The sequence below is a fragment of the Anastrepha ludens genome, chromosome 2, assembly GCF_028408465.1.
Source record: "Anastrepha ludens isolate Willacy chromosome 2, idAnaLude1.1, whole genome shotgun sequence".
Taxonomy (NCBI): Eukaryota; Metazoa; Arthropoda; class Insecta; order Diptera; family Tephritidae; genus Anastrepha; species Anastrepha ludens.
The window spans coordinates 38,459,965-38,477,235 of NC_071498.1; the positions used below are offsets into that span (position 1 = coordinate 38,459,965).

At 36.0% G+C, this 17,271-nt stretch overlaps 1 protein-coding gene across 2 annotated transcripts in view; it reads right to left on the reverse strand.

Annotated features, from left to right (window-relative positions):
- Positions 1–837: 837 nt before the first annotated feature.
- The window catches only part of LOC128868970 (protein sarah), a 130,456-nt gene continuing 114,022 nt past the window's right edge, over positions 838–17,271 (reverse strand). The window contains exons 3-4 of one of the 2 annotated variants that reach the window (XR_008455191.1): positions 12,161–16,080; positions 838–12,063 (exon numbers count right to left, since the gene is read on the reverse strand). Coding sequence is in view for 1 of the 2 variants with exons in the window: in XM_054111611.1 (XP_053967586.1) it covers positions 15,114–15,962 (849 nt within the window). In the remaining variant the exon portion in view is untranslated. Of the gene's footprint in view, positions 16,081–17,271 lie in introns of both variants that reach the window. The other variant, XM_054111611.1, reaches the window with a different exon arrangement.

Below are 17,271 nucleotides of genomic sequence, written 5' to 3' on the forward strand. Positions count from 1 at the left end.
GTCAGCTGAACAGGTGAACTTGTAAAAAAAATTCAAAAGTAAAACTACTTTATGCCGATTGAAATTTTTTTACATAATTTTAGACATATGAAAATACAATAATGATGGTCAGCTGCGTTTATAGCGGTGAGAAGACCGTCAGCCGAAGCATTTAAAATTCCGCGCTCTGCCGAGATGTATGAACGCAATGATACATTCGTGCTTCGCAATATCCCACGCGCCTACCCACCGCTACTGGACCAGCTGACGGTTGGTTTCGTCATCCATTGGATGGTGTCTGCCTTCAGTATTAAAATCAGTCGGCATGAAATGATGAGGTCAAAATGACCCCTGGCTCCCGGACTATAATCAGTGACGTGGCGGCCCCCTGCTGGATCAAACGCTGGCAAAAGTGCGTTGCAGTTGATGGGGCTATACTTTGAAGCCGATAATACTAATAATAAAACTTTTGAGGAATAAACTGTATTTTGAATTTTCTGAATACATTCAGGGAACTTTTCGATCAAGTAAATATTTGAATAACTATTTTAATTAATTTTTCACAAATCATTTTATTTCAGAAAATTCATTCTATAAATTTTTTGTTGTTGAAAAATACTCAAATACCGCATTACAAGCAAACCCGAACTGCCTATTCATCTATAAATTTAATTTCATTCGGTGGCTAAAAATAAAATTTCTTACTTGTTTTTGGTTGTAGCTACTCCGTTTGTTATTCTTTTTTATAGAATTTAAGGTACATTTTCTTTAACTATTTATTATTCAATTCATGACATTTGCAAAAAAAAGCCAAACTAATTCAACAATATCAGATTTGTTGCCAATAATACAACTGCCTTAATGAGTTCATTCCTTAGGTTTTTTATTGTTTAATTTTTAGTTCAACATTCTTCGTTAAGTTTAACAATAGATAATGTGAGTACATTTATAAATATACAATACATAAGTATATACTAGTTTTATTTTTTGTTTGCATTTGAATTTTTACGATTACTGTATGATATCTTCACGTTAATTTATGTTTCACACTTCTCACTGTCCAGTTACAGTTTTCAATTTATATTTAACGACACAGCACATAAATTACATCAACATGTGAATGCACAAGTGCCTTTCGATTATCTGTTAAACACACAACAGTGCATACATAGACACATGCATGTATGTATATATACACATATAACTGAACATACGTACATACACACAAATAACAAGTTTTCATTATTATTTTATTTTATTGTATTGTAATTAGTAGTTTCCTTGTTCAATTTCTTTTATTTTTTGTTGTGCAAGTTCAACCATTCTAAATTCAATTTCTTATTTTATGTATAAGGTTAGCATATATTTTCGTATTTAGTATTGAAAATTCTAACTAAATACAGCTTAAACTATTAAAATAAGAATGGAAAGGAAAGGAAAAAATCACCTGAAAGGCGCTATTGACTCATCGTACAAATGTATAAAACGGGATACAAAATCAAAAGAATTGCACCATGAAGAGAAATTTATTCAGCAGAGATTAGTATCATATTTCATTTGAATTTCGAAGCAATTACCATACGTTACCTATGAAATGAGACTTTTGTCAATTTCAAACATTTATTAACAAATAATGGTTACAAATTTAATCTTCAAAATAACAGCCAGACACATTTTTCCCATCTCTCAGGCAATTTGTGGATGCCGCGCCAAAAAATTGGCGGTCTTTGGCCGCAAACCTATGATCGAGCCATTTTTTGGCTTCTTCGTGAGAATTGAAGCGCTGATCGGAAAGTGCGTGGCCCATCGATGCAAACAAATGATAATCGTAAGGCGCGAAGTCTGGTGAGTAAGCCGCATGCACCAGTTGTTCCGAATCGTAAATCTCCATCAATTCCCGGGTCGCTCTTGTTCGATGTGGCGGTGCATTGTCATATTGTCAGTTCATGCGGCACCCATATTCCGACCTTTACAATCATGCCTATGTCTTTCAAACGTTTGGAAATGGTTTTTTGGGTCACTGCCAACTGCTCTGCCATCATTTCTTGCGTTTGACCATCATCTTCATCCAACAATGCTTGCAATTCGGCGTCCTCAATTTTTTTTCGGTGGCCGTCCACGGTCCTCGTTCCACCACCTGAAGCACTGTGGTCTGTCCACCATAAGCTTCTATAAGGATTTGATGAGCTTGAGAAGCGTTTTTCTTCCATTGATAACAGAAAATCAACGATGTTCGCAAATCGTACTTTGAAGGCACGAAATTCGACACTTTTAAGGCTGGCGGGCCAATTAAAAGGTCAAAAAAATCGATTTTTTTTTTTTCCTGAAGTCAATAGCTTAGATATTCAAGAACATGAGACACAAATTTTCAGAGTCAAATTCCAAGTATTTGCAGAGCTACAGAGCCGAGCGTAGTGCGGCGTCGAGCAACCGTGCGCTTATTGTTGTAGTGTATTGTTTCTGTGTACGTCTCTGTAAGTGTTTGTTTCTCCTCTGCTTCTTGCAGTAACGGTCGTTTTAGTTTAGTTTTTCTCTGACTCTCGACGAGTGTACATTGAAATAATCATGACAAGTTATCCGAAAACTGAAGCAGGCAGCAGCAAACGCTCTTCGAGGCCTAATAATCGTAAATTTCACGGCAATCGTTTTACTACTAAAGATGATGAAGAGTCTTATGATACAAGCACTAGTGGGAAAAAACTATCAATGGCGAGTACGGAGGATATCGTTGTGAATCCGCTCCATTGTTATAGGATAGTTGAATTTTTAACAGTGTTTACTGCGATTGCAGATATCGTAATCTGCAGATCTTGCAAACAAAAAATAACATTTTTGGAGAGCGGGTATCGAGGGTTCGGATTTAAAATTGTAGTATCGTCTATATAATAAACACCGGTTTTGAAATCAATAGACGGCTTGTGTTTGTCATGAGACTTCTTGGTGTTGCACGAGAAGGGATCAATCTGTTTTGTGGACTTATGGATATGGGTCAAGGTTTAACGAAGTCATCATACGAAAATGTAGTGCGGCATGTTCTATCGGCGTCGGAATCAATGTTCGAAACCACCACTAAAAAAGCTGTGGAAGAAGAGAAAGTAAAAAACTTGGAAAATGGAAGAATTGAAACGCATTTGAAAGTTTCCGGCGATGGATCATGGAAAAAACGTGGTTACACTTCGCTGTTCGGTGTAACGACACTCATTGGGTACTACACAGACAAGGTCGTTGATCTTATTGTCAAAAGTGCATACTGTCAGGCATGTGACCAAAAGAAAAAAATACTTGACGACGACGCATTTGAGGAGTGGTACGAAGAACATAAAGATTCTTGCTCCTCGAATCACGAAGGCTCCGCAGGGAAAACGGAGGTGGATTCCATTGTGGAAATGTTTTTGAGTTCCGTTGCCAAGTTTGGTGTAAAATTTTTGAATTACATCGGTGATGGCGATTCAAAAACATTTGCAGGTATTTTAAAGATTAATCCATACGGTGACGAATTTCCTGTTGTGAAAAATGAGTGCGTGGGACACGTCCAAAAACGTATGGGTATCCGACTCCGAAACAAGAAGAAGCAAGAGAAGCTCGGTGGCAAGATTCGTCTGACGGATGCTGTCATTAAAAAACTTACTATATTCTATGGCTTGGCTATCAGGAGAAATATTGATTCTGTTCAAAACATGAAAAATGCTATAATAGCAACGCTGGACCACTATTGTTCAACGGATCAAGTCCCTCGGCACGAGAATTGTCCAGCAGGCGTCGACAGCTGGTGTGAATGGCGCAAAGCTGAAGCTAACGATGAACTGAAATCCTTTAAACATCCTGCTCGATTGATCAACGAAGAAATTGAGGAACACATTCGCCCAATTTATGAAGATCTTTCAAATGATCAACTGCTAACGCGATGCTTAGGCGGCCACACGCAAAATTCCAACGAGGCCTTCAACTCGACCGTCTGGCGCATTTGTCCAAAACATCTGCATTCTGGGGAAAAAATCGTTGAAATTGCCGCCTACCTGGCTGTAGGAATTTTCAACGAAGGTTATTCTGCGATTTTGACTATCATGCAGTTACTGGAGTTGAGTATCGGCCAACAATGCAAGATGTTTGTTGATAAGGTGGACGCGCAACGGCGACAAATGAAACGTAACAAACAATGAACTGAATATTGTTGACAGATGACAGACGAAAAAAAAAACATTTGGGAAGGTTTAAAAATACCCCTAGGGACATCTATGGACTAATAGCTGAAAGTCTCATTTCATAGGTATATGCCTGGTTCACGGATAAATCTCTTTCTACTATAAAAAAAATTGTTTAAAAATGAAGATTAGAATTTGTTTTTTCTAGATAATTAAATATTTTATTAAAAATTTTAAAATTCTAATTAATTTCAGAAGAGACATTTTCGCTAAAACGAATATTTTTAACACTTAAGTCGTGATGTTGGTCCGTTAGACCACGCAAACAAAATCAAACGTAAATACTGCTTTCTTTTTCCATTAAAATCAACTCAAACTCCCATTAGCTTTCAGTTAGACAGTCTGAAGTGATCAGGCATTGTGTACGCAAGTGTTTACCGCAGCAATAGGTAGTTAATGCGTTATACCAATTTTTACATGATTCACTAGATCAATCAGATATGCGCGATTATAAGGCATCGACCTCTATACCAGTAAGCAACGAAAAATTGAGCGAAACCATAGAAACGTGGTTAAATGGAGCATATGAAGGCGAATGTAGTGCTACACCAGACTTACTATAGGTACAAATAAATATAGAAAAAAGTCATGACGAAAAAGTTTCAAAATAGTCGATTTCTGTCAATAATGATGAGGAAATTGTTTTTCATATGGCGTTTCATAATGAAGAAAACCAAAAACGTGGAAATAAAAGACAAATTACTTTAAATGAGCTAAGGATGGCCCAAGTCGAAACGTGAAAACCGCAGCTCAGAATATTTTTCGAATCCCGATTGCCGAACAAAAATTTAGTTCCGAGTCCACTTCGGCATTAGACATATTCGAATTGCTTATAAGTGATGATACACTGAACATCCTTCGGAAGAAGACTAATGTCAAGTTGGCAGAAATTAGAAATACATTTAGTCATCTTAATGCGTACTCTGTGCAAAAAACCAATATGCTTGCCATGTATGATAGCACGAACATTTGCCGATATTACCGTGAAACTTTAAATAATCTTTTTTATTTTCCCTATTTATTTTATACATACATACAAGGTGAAGTACAAAATAAACAGGACTGAGCTAAAATAGAAACGACAGGAGCATTGTTCTGATAACTTCGAGTTTATTTATTCAAAATATTCCCCTCTGGCCTCGTGGGGGTATTCCCTACTGTTTTGCGTGATCTAAAAGTTTTTCAGGTCATTCACCGGAATGTCGTTCAGGATGTCGGTACAAGCCTATTGGATGGCCTCTACGGACTCAAAACGTTTTCCGTTCATAGCCAAATGCAATATTCCGAATAGGTAGAAGTCACAGGGAGCCATATCAGGCGAATACGGTGAGAGATTGATGATTAAAATGCGATTTCTGGTAAAAAAATCAGTCACAAAAGTGGATCGATAAGATGGTGCATTATCATGCAATAAGCGCCAGCTTCCTCCTTCACGATATTCAGGGCGAATGTGATGCAACTACCGCTTCAAAACGCCAAGATAGAAGATTGCATTAACGGTTTGACCCGTTGGCATGAGCTCCTTGTGAACAAGGAATGAATCGTAAAAACAAATGAGTATCGACGTGATTTTTTACTTCTCCAAACGCGACTTTTTGAGTGGTAGCTCGTCTGGGGCCTTCCATTCGGCACTTTGACGCTTAGTTTCAGGTTCATGTTGGAAACCCCACATTTCATCACCAGTTACAATGTTGTAAACGAAGTTCTCGACTTTTTCCGCCTCTTTAATGAGGTCTTTCGAATGTTGAATTCTGAGGAATTTTTGCTCCTCAGTTAACTAGTGCGGAATGAAACGTCCACAGACCTTTCGTAAGCCCAAATGATCAGTTAAAATGCGATAAATCGATATGTTGGAGATGTTCAACTCCAATTCCATGCATTTCAACGATGATTTCGCTTCATTTTGGATAAATTTACGAACAATTTCGATGGGGTTTTCGATGATTACTGATTTTTGGCGGCCCGTATGTTCATTGTCATTTAGATATGTCTCTGAAACGTGTAAACCATTCATGAACTCTGGCTCGGGATAGACAATCAATGCCATAAACTTTTTTCATCAATTCAAATGTTTCGGTAAACTTTTTACCGATTTTAAACCAAACCATGATTTTAGCTCTTTGTTCGAAACTCATTTTTGTACCGATGACACAAACATACTGACACTTTAGACGCAATAACTTCGCTTCCACTGAACCAAATGTCACCAAGCTTTCCCTGGAAGTCAGCTAGGGATGCAACTTCCAAAGTACTTACTCATCAAAAACATTTTTAGGACGCCAGTCTTGTTTATTTTGGACTTCACCTTGAATATCTGTTGACATGACGTATGCTATTTTAAAATTTGGCAAGGATATAATTAAAAGAAACGAAAATAATTTAAATAATATACGATGCAATAATGAGCTAATATAATTTTAATTTAACAACAACATAATTACAGTTTAACTATGTTTAAATATTTATTCTTTTGTAATTTTCATTAGGTCACTTGATCGAGTTCTCTTTAGACGTTTTTTAGTTTTTCTTTCACTTTCTAGCTATTAACTGCGTGAGTGTATCGATGTAGTTTTTTAGAAGCGACAGTTAAGCTTTTGTCTGATGCCAAGTTTGTTAAATATACATTCTTCTGGACTGGATTTGGATTTCATTTTGTCATTAGTCAGTCATATTAGCCGTCTTCGATTCGACACTTGTCTGCTCGCTATGTTTGGGCGGTCCGTTGTACCTCCTAAAACTGGTATTATTCAATGCTGGCAAATCTCATTACTAAAACTTAACCAGCGTGTATTCTTAAACTATCCAGCTTAGTGTCATGATCAATTAGCTCTGTAGGTGTAGGGCAAATGTGAGCGGGTTAAGGTGACTAATATTTTTCGATTACAACAGAGAGTCTATGAAACGAAGAGTTTTTTAAAGAACAAATAAATTTTATCCTATTAAATTAGAAAAGTGGACCTGAGTCGGATAAACGAAATCCACGACCCTGTTTTGTCATAAAAATGGCTAGCTTTCGCTTTAACTGAAGTGTATTGTCCCATATCGATTTTATTGGAACCATATGCCATTCACATACACGGCGAATATAACGAATCTTGTGCATACCGTTACATAGTTCTTAGTGAATTCGACAGAATCAGGTGCTGATTTGGTTTTAAAGTTTCGATAAAATTGTTTGTTTTGGTTACAACTTTTCTTTCTATTACTTTCCATTCCTAAATAAACCTAACCTAACTTTTAATTTTTAGATACCTTCCACATATTTTCACTATTCCGCTATTTGATACCTTTCACCAGCTCTCCCTCACACCTCATCTAAAATTGCACCAAGTCGTGACTACTCCGAAAATTTTATTTAAATTTGTGTTAAGTTTAATACTTTAGGTTAGGTTAAGGTGATTACCGCTCTATAGAGGTAACACTCGAAAAAGTTCTTAAGTACTTCGCTCATTTATTTCATCTCAAAAGTGTGCAGCTCGCTCTTCATACGCTGACGATAGATAATATTATATTTTCTCACGATGTACAGAATGCAAGGGTGGGACCAAGGCGAACTTATTACAGGTGACAGCAAACACATATAAGTAAAACCCTACATGTATTTGTTGTTGCGTTTGGTCCAACAATCACGTCAAAATCAGCAAGCAAATGTAAGCATACGAATGTAAACACACCAATACATACAAACAAAGCATATCATTTTGACGTAAGCCATACCTACGTTGAAAAATTCAGCTGGGTGAATGCTGTCACCTTAATAAATCCACCTTGGGTGGGACCAACATCAGACCATTCGTTGGCTCTCAGCGATTTTAATGAAATCAGTTGATTGGCTGACGTAAGTGGAGTCATGCAAGCGGTTGGTGATATTCTCATTTATACTCATTTTACTTCTTTGCCTTCTGAACAACGACTTTCGATTGGGCGAGCGTGCGATTACGTGTGAAATGAGCGGGCAGAATTCTGTTGCCGACTTCTGTGTGACGTAGCAGCCGAAGTTGCTCTCACAATTTTGCTTCGGTTTGCCAAACCCGGTACTCTATCATCCTTCATATTTTCTCAATTTTTGGAAAGCATGTAAAATCCTACATTTACTTCTTTTCTGATGAGATTAGATTGCATTGGTACTCCAAAAATTCAAGAACTTTTATGAATAATTAGTTGTTTTTTTTTTGTTTTTATTTTTTTTTTAGATGTTTGTGTGGTATAATTTCCCAGCCGAGTTTCGTTGGAGGAACTGTTAGAAATTGCAGGTGATTGCTTTCCCACGTTGTCAGGGCTCACCTGTATCAGGACGCTAGTTATTATGAATACTATTGGTCTGCACCTTTAATTTGTACGAATTTTCCGGAATAAGAGAGTAAGTGCAAAATTCTCTCAAAAGGTGGGATTTAGAAAAACTGACAAATTGGCTCTACGAAAATTGCAAATCTTCATGGGTATGTGAGGAACACAAATTAATATCTCAGTTCTCTTACAATCTGCAGAAAATAAATCACTTTTTGCACCTATTAATAACATAATTCATCTTTCGAAATTATCCACGAATCAGCACATTTTTTGGCGTCTTCATAGAATTGGAATCAAAAGAAACGATAAGAACAATTGCTAAACTGAAGGGGTATGACACCCATTTGATAGTTTCCCAGGCTTTAACCAATCAGCTCCACAAAATTCCATGGCACTATTATTATGTATATAAACATTTTTCATCGTATTTAGTCGCAGTAATAGTAAGAACTTCCCTGTCCTCCATGCTTCTTCAGATCAAAAGAGGTTGTGGTTTTAGTAATTCCGATAAAACATGACCGAAATGCGAACTGAGAACAATAATGCAAAGCATACCGTCTGAATTGGGAGACATGTCTTTCACAAAATCACGAGGTTCACATTTGCTGGAACAATGAGGAGTTGGAACAAACAACGAGTTGGAACTCTATTTCCATTAATTTTCCGACCACAACTGCTGAGGTTTGAGCTGGTGCATTGTAATCATGAAAAATCACTTGACTTTCGCGATTCAAACGAATGCCAATCACAGAGAAATAGACCGATCTGGATAAAACTCTGGCTAGTGTTTTTCCAAAAGATGCTGCTAACTAAGCACAGCCTCGATATGCGCCAGTCCGGCGGTGAACTCTAATATAAAAGGTTTGATGAGACTCGTTGAAGACAGTGAACGATTCAACAAGTTTTACCGCATCACCGTACGATGTTAGGGACTCATTAGTTTCTTCTTCTAATCACTCATATCCGTAATAAAAATCCCTTGTTCTACAAATTGAATTTCTATATTGTTGCCTTCACTGCAGACATTTTCATCAATTCGTAAAAAACCGTCAAAACTATTCGCCAAATCGAGTTCTTACTGAAATTTAGCAACGATGGCCAGTGAAATGTCATCTTCAGTATCAAAATCGGGAGGACTGCCATCAAGCAAATACTGTTTCACGGCAGCATTTTGAATTGTTGTGGCTTCTACTTTACTCCAAGATAATTTGATGAAATACACAGCTTCAAGTGCATCAATAAGTTTTGATAACACTGAGGCTGAGCTTGCATTGTCAATTTTAGGTAGCAGATTTAAGCAGCACAGGTAAGCTATACAAAATTTTAAAATATTGGATTATATGTTGATCAAGTGGTTGGCAGTAAGTATTTGAAAATGAAGAGGAAAAAACGCTACGATGAGGTGCTGCATTATCCAAAAAAAAAGAGAGTATTTCGTTATTTTTCGTAATTGCTTAGAATTTTTTTCAATTTTGTCCATTGATGAGGTATTTTTATTATTCGAAACGGTTTTGCGTAATGTTACTGTAGTGTCCGGTTATCGGGATAATATTTGTATGAAAAAGACAAATCTGTGCGAAAATCATTACTTCATTTCAAAAAATGTCTATGCTTTGGTGCAACAAATGTTGCCGACACTAAACATAATGGTAGCCAAATAAAATCTCTCCATTGTGCTTACTTAGTATGAACTATTGGAAGTCTCTAGAAAAGCACTGAATATCCTACATAATTTAAAGGATTTTTAAAAAATAAGTGATTAACATAAAAATAAAACATTTTGCAAAAATTCTTTGAACTTAGAACTCAGAATGCAAACATTTTTCGCTTTTACTTCATATTATGAAACAATTTTAGTGCTTAACATATTAAATGTTATAAATATACCTAAAAATTTTAATCACAATTTCATTATTTCAATATATATTTCAAGTATTTACAACGATTAGTTTTTATATATAGATTTTTATTTTTTTACATTTTTTATATATTTAAAATAAGTTTCATTTACCTTACGTAAATACACAAACACAGGCATATTTACAGTTCACTCATACTTTTTTTGTTTGACATAAACTTTTTTTGCATAATTTTTCATACAACTGCTGGTGATACGTTTTTGTTGTTGTTTTTTTTTGCATCTCACTGGTAAGTGTAACATCAGCATTTGAGTGCAGTACGATTTTTGAAAAACTGTCGATTGATTGATTTTGAGTGTTAAAGTAGTATATAAAAATAGTTTGTAAATTAACATCTTGCATGAAATTGAAAGTAGTAATATTTGTAAATTTCATAAGAATACCTATTATTCTATTAAATTTTTGATAAGCCACATAAACCAATGAAATGTAACTGAAAAATTTTTATTCGAAAAAAAAATTTAAAAGAAAACATAAAAAAAAAAATTAAAATCAAGGTACTATCGGAAGATTTATAAGTTTTGGAAATAACGTCGCATGTCAATCATATTTGGCACTTCATACAAACAGGCAAGCAATGAAGCGCGTAAAGATCCAAATAAAAATTTCCAACATTCACAATATTTTTTCTTTTATTCAATATAAAAAGTTATTCAAAAATAAAATGGGATGATTAATTTTGCGCTTAATTTTATATAAGAAAGGTTGTTTCAGTGTCACTTTCTCTGGCGCCATATTGACTGCCTGATAATTTAGCAGTTTCTGACATTTCCTGCTACCAAATCAAATCTTCAAGCATAATTTTTTTTTTTTGTTTTGGTAAAAAAAAAAATTAGAAGAGGTGGGAACATTTTTTCACATTTGTAACCAACCAACGTGCAACAAAAAAATTATAGACATTTGAAAAGATAAATTAAAAATATGCTTCCCTTTCACTTTGTGTTTTTTGAGGAAACCAATTTAATTTGTATTAATATGATGACTATTTACTCAATACTGCTAAATTTGCTAGAAAAAAATTGGATACAAAAATTCTAAAATAGTTTTCAGTTGATTTGATTTTTTTTTATTTATTTGGTCGTTAAATTGTGACATTTTGTTAGAATTACTCTAAACTGTCAATTTTTGTTTATAGATTTTGACATTCTAGTGCTCAAAAACAAGCCCCCAGTGCATTGTTTTTGTTCTACTGTTACTACCTGTTCATTGTGTCTTGGGTCGGGCCCCTTTTTTGAAATACGGTTTCTTCATAAAAAAATAAATGAATCATAAAAAAATGGCTTAGTAAAACAATCATTATTTATTAACATCTACAACTTTTTAATAAATAAAGTATGCACTTTATTTTATTCCCTCATCTCTACACATCAATATTCTTCGAAGGACCTTCTAAGAGCTTGAGAAAAACTCTAAAACTTGCTTACTGAGCACATTGATTTGCCTTTTGAGTATACAAATTTTATTCTTCAATTAAAACCATTCCAATATTCCAATATTCCATAAATAATCTCCCTTTTCAAGTAACACCAACGTGGCAACGCTATGCTTCATATTTACTTCTGTGAGAAATGTCAAAAACCTGCCAATTATTTTATAAAAAATTTCCCTTTTCAAATGTTTCCAATGTGGCAACGCTGAGCTTCATATTAACTTCTGTGAGAAAAGTCAAAAACCTGCCAAATATTTTATAAAAATGTTTCCAATGTGGCAAATGTGTCCAATGTGGCAACACTATGCTTCATATTTACTTCTGTGAGAAATATCAAAGACCTGCCAAATATTTTATAAAAAATCTCCCTTTTCAAATGTTTCCAATGTGGCAACGCTGTGCTTCATATTTACTTCTGTGAGAAATGTCAAAAATCTGCCAAAAATTCATAAATAATCTCCCTTTTCAAATGTTTCTAATGTGGCAACGCTGTGCTGCATATTTACTTCTGTGAGGTATGTCGAAAATCTGCCAAATAAATCAAAAATAATCTCGCTTTTTCGAAAAACTCCAATGTGGCAACGCTATACTTTATGTTTACATCTGCAAGAAATGTCAAAAATCTGCTTCGTAATTAAGGTACATTAAACAAGTAGTACAGTGAGCAACTCTGATTTTGATTTAATTTTTTTTATATATTTTTGGTCTTTAAATTGTGAAATTTCGTTCAATTTACTTTAAACTGTCTTTTATGTCGGTATGCAAACGCTGAATAACTTTGTAATTTACCAACCGATCGACTTCAACATACATATTTTCGATAGGTCAATTCAGTACAATTTCAACCATGGATCGCTTTACACCGAAACAACCAAAATCGACGCCATAAAACCCGAAATGCTTGACAAGGTGATGACAAACGCAGAAAAAATATCGCAGTTTGTGATTGCTAATAGAGGTGGCCACTTGATTGATATTGTATTAAAAAAATAGTTTTCATAAATTGTAAGTAACCAAACCGGCAGGCGGCCGCCGTAGCCGAATAGGTTGGTGCGTGACTACCATTCGCAATTCACAGACAGAACGTCGGTTCGAATCTCGGTGAAACACCAAAATTAAGAAGAACATTTTTCTAATAGCGGTCGCCCGTCGGCAGGCAATGGCAAACCTCCGAGTGTATTTCTGCCATGAAGCTCCTCATAAAAATATCTGCGGTTCGGAATCGGCTTAAAACTGTAGGTCCCTCCATTAGTGGAACAACATCAAGACGCACACCACAAATAGGAGGAGGTGCTCGGCCAAACACCCAAAAAGGGTGTACGCGCCAATTATATATACATAAGGTTGTCAAAAAAGTCTTGCCTGTCGTCGAAAATTGCGATAAAATCGCTGAATTGACCGAAAGAGACCGGCATAGTAGCAGCCGTAGCATCGGCCAAGAGCTGGGCATTAGTCATCAAACCGTTATAAACCATTTGAAGAAGCTTGGATTCAAAAAGAAGCTCGATGTATGGGTGCCACACGACTTGACGCAAAAAAACATTTTTGCCCGTATGGATGCATGCGAATCGCTTCTGAATCGCAACAAAATCGACCTGTTTTTGAAGCGGATGGTGACTGGCGATGAAAAGTGGGTCACTTATGACAACGTGAAGCGCAAACGGTCGTGGTCGAAAAGCGGTGAAGCTGCCCAGACGGTGGCCAAGCCTGGATTGACGGCCAGGAAGGTTCTTCTGTGTGTTTGGTGGGATTGGCAGGGAATCATCCACTATGAGCTGCTCCCCTATGGCCAAACGCTCAATTTGGACCTGTACTGCCAACAACTGGATCGCTTGAATGCAGCACTCATGCAGAAGAGGCCATCTTTGATCAACAGAGGCCGAATCGTCTTCCATCAGGACAACGCCAGGCCACACACATCTTTGGTGACGCGCCAGAAGCTCCGGGAGCTCGGATGGGAGGTTCTTTTGCATCCACCGTATAGTCCGGATCTCGCACCAAGTGATTACCACCTATTTCTGTGCATGGCGAACGAGCTTGGTAGTCGGAAGTTGTCCACAAGAGAGTCCTGTGAAAATTGGCTCTCCGAGTTTTTTGACAATAGGGAAGCGAGCTTCTATAAGAGGGGCATTATGAAGTTGGCATCTCGTTGGGAACTCGTCATCGAACAAAACGGCGCATATTTGACTTAAATCGCATTATTATAACCAATTTTATGAACAATTGAAAATTCAATAAAAATACCGCAAGACTTTTTTGGCAACCTTATATAACCAAACCAAATAAAAATACCTCACTTATACAAATCAGTTCTTTTTTTTTCAGCAAAGTTATTCAATGTTTTCATACCGACATAAAAGATGGCGCGTCCTGTAAATTTTTACATTTTAGTGACCGAAAGCAAAACTAAAATACATTGCTCTTGAAGTTTTTGCTCTACTGCTGCTATCTGTGCAAAGTGCCTTGTTTATAGTAAAAAAATATTAATAATGAAACTACCTTTTGTTTTGTAACATAAACATAACATTTCAAACTAGAAGCATTTTTTGAATTTCGAAATATTGATACAAAAAGTAATACAACTCAAAAATATTAATTACTTAAAAAAAAATCATGTACATACCATATTTATATTCTTAACTTTTTCTTATACTTTAATTCTTCAGTGTATTTGTTTAATCAAATCGTTTAGCTCAATCAAGAGCATTCAAAATTGCATTTTGCTACTTTCCAATATTACAATTGCTTAGAGCTAGAAAACATTTACATTTTTGTTTTTCAAATATTATTTAACAAAATTTAACGAATTGCTTAAAAGCTTGAGGAAAATGTGCTTATAACTTTCACTAGCACTTCAAAAAATAAATATAATATATTCATATTTTCAAAAATTGAATTTTACAAGTAGATGGTAGTTTCTCTTAAAATTCAATTGCGTTCACACACAGTGTACATATTTACGTATATAGAATACATTTTAGTTTACACTTTAATATACTCAGAGTAGAGTTCCTATATTTCAGTATTAAGTTCAACTTCAAATTCGAAAAAGATTTCAGCTACAAACTTCATTTAAAAAAATTACAATAATAGTCATTTGATTTCCAGTACTAAATTTCTGTTTGCATTAACTACGCACTTAGTTACTTTTATGTTTTATATTCAATCAATACATCTATTTATGTGTGTACGGATAGTGCTCGGCACTTGCCTTTATACTTAAAACTAATTCGTCTGCCCAGCACATCCTCCTCTGCAATACTCGTATGCTGGCATTTTAGTTAGTGCCCCTTCTTACGCACGCTCCGGACATTTGGTCTGTACAATGGCTGGCTTTGGGCCGGCCGCCAGTGTTGGTGTGGTTGCAGCAGCAGCACCTTCCGGCAACATTGCCGTATGCACAATAATACCCGGCTGATCTTCGCTCTGTGGATGCAGTTCATGCGACTCGCCAGGCGTCAGACTAGCCAATGCTGCTAGAAGATCATGATTTACCAACGGTTCATTCTCTTCGCGCGGCTCCCAACCAGCTGGCGGTGAAGCGGGTGGCGATATTAGGAATTGCTTAACCGGCGCTGGTGGTTGTAGATTTTTATTCGATACTGGCGTTACGGGCTGTGCAAAATAACAGGTTATCACTGTTTTCTTATTAAATTCATATTGATGCAATTTTATACGCGCATTGGCTGCCGCTATGGCATTGTCATAGTTGACGCGCAAACGTCGGAAGCTGCGTAACCATTGGAAGGTCGCCGAATCGCAGAAGGTACGGAAAAGCTCCTCCATTTCTTGTTTCAGTGCTGGATTGGTAAAAACCTCGGAGTGTATGTTCGTCACAATAATGGATGTGGGCAAATCGTCAAATGAATCCGGATCTACTGGCTCTTGTTCGTTATCACTATCCACTTCGCCATCGGGCAATGTGGGATGTTGGCTGGGTAAGCCATCGGCTGGATTTATGAATATATCTTGATCGGGTGAAAGTTTATCGACACTGCCGGCGCCACTGTTTTGCGTGGATTTCAGTTTGGCGTTGTTGTTGTTATGATTTGTGTCGCCATTGTTGCTGCTATTGTTGTTGTTGTTGTGTGATGTTGGTTCATTCGACTCGGAAGGTGGTGTGTTGGCTCGCGACGCAGACATTTTCGTTGCGTGTGTGTGGCTGGGTGAGCGCGGGCTGGTGGGCGATTAAATTTATTAGAGAAATTTGGAAAATTGGTGAGTTGACGAGTTCGGGCAGCAAGCAGAGGTGAGAAGGGAGCTGAAAGTATAAATAAATGTATATTTTTAGCATACAGTTATTTTATATAAATTTTATTAGTTTTTTTTTTGTTTGTACGCATCCGGAGACATTCACAATAATAGCAGTGCGAGATTTTGCTAAGTTTAGACTAATATTTATTTAATAAAACTATATATAGATAAGACTACAACAAAAATCATACAGCTAAAAGTTTCAAACTTAGTACAAATAAAAAAAATTGCATAAAATCCTGAATCTGTTTTGTCAGAATTTTTAGAAAAGAGGAATGTCATAATAGTGTGCCATTTCAAAGCGACTCAAAAAAACTTTCGAGCATTCGTTATATGGAAGAAAATGCATAGCATCGTCAACAAAAAGAAAAATTATCAAAAATCAAGGTTTTTGTTGTTCCTATAGTTTCTTAAAAAAAAAACAAACGAATGCATGCCTCATTAATTGCTAAGATATTGCATTAGAGTTCAGCAATGCTGTGCACAGATATAATTAAGGATAAGAATTCTATTTCAAGTGATCATCCCAACAAATTGTAAATTTATTGCATAAAATAAAATTGCTTAGGAATGCTTCAATTTTTAAACGTACACAGCTATTTTGTGAATACAGAATTTATACTTACTCCTTATTGGGTAACTTAAGGGAGCTTAATTTTAAATTATATGTAGATGTACATTAAACGGTACCGAAAACGAGGTCGCCGTCCACTCCTAGGTTTAAGATAATTAAAAAAAAAATATATATATATATATATTGTACATACAGTGTACTCTCTCTTAAGCGGACACCTAAGGGACTGAAAAACGTGTCCGCTTAAGAGAGGTGTCCATATTTTGAGAGAGTACACTGTATATAGTTTTTTGCCGAATGTCCGCCTTTGTGACCCCCTTTTTACATTTGTCTTTATGTTTATAGTCGGACCTTAGAGTATGGCACCACCTTGATCAAAAAGTTATCGCTAAGTGACGCTCAAAGTCAACTGATCTGAGTTCTGCATTTTGTTTTGTTAGTTAGAAATAAACTTATATTTTGAATTTTTGCAAAATATTCCGGGAACTTTTTGAACAAGGTAGAATATTGATATTTTTGTTTAGACAAAATTATTTTTCTTTTGTTTTAAAGTTTTATGGTTGACGGAAATCCGCACGTTTTCAATTGCCGGAGAACGTTAAACAAACCGTTAATAATGCAGAC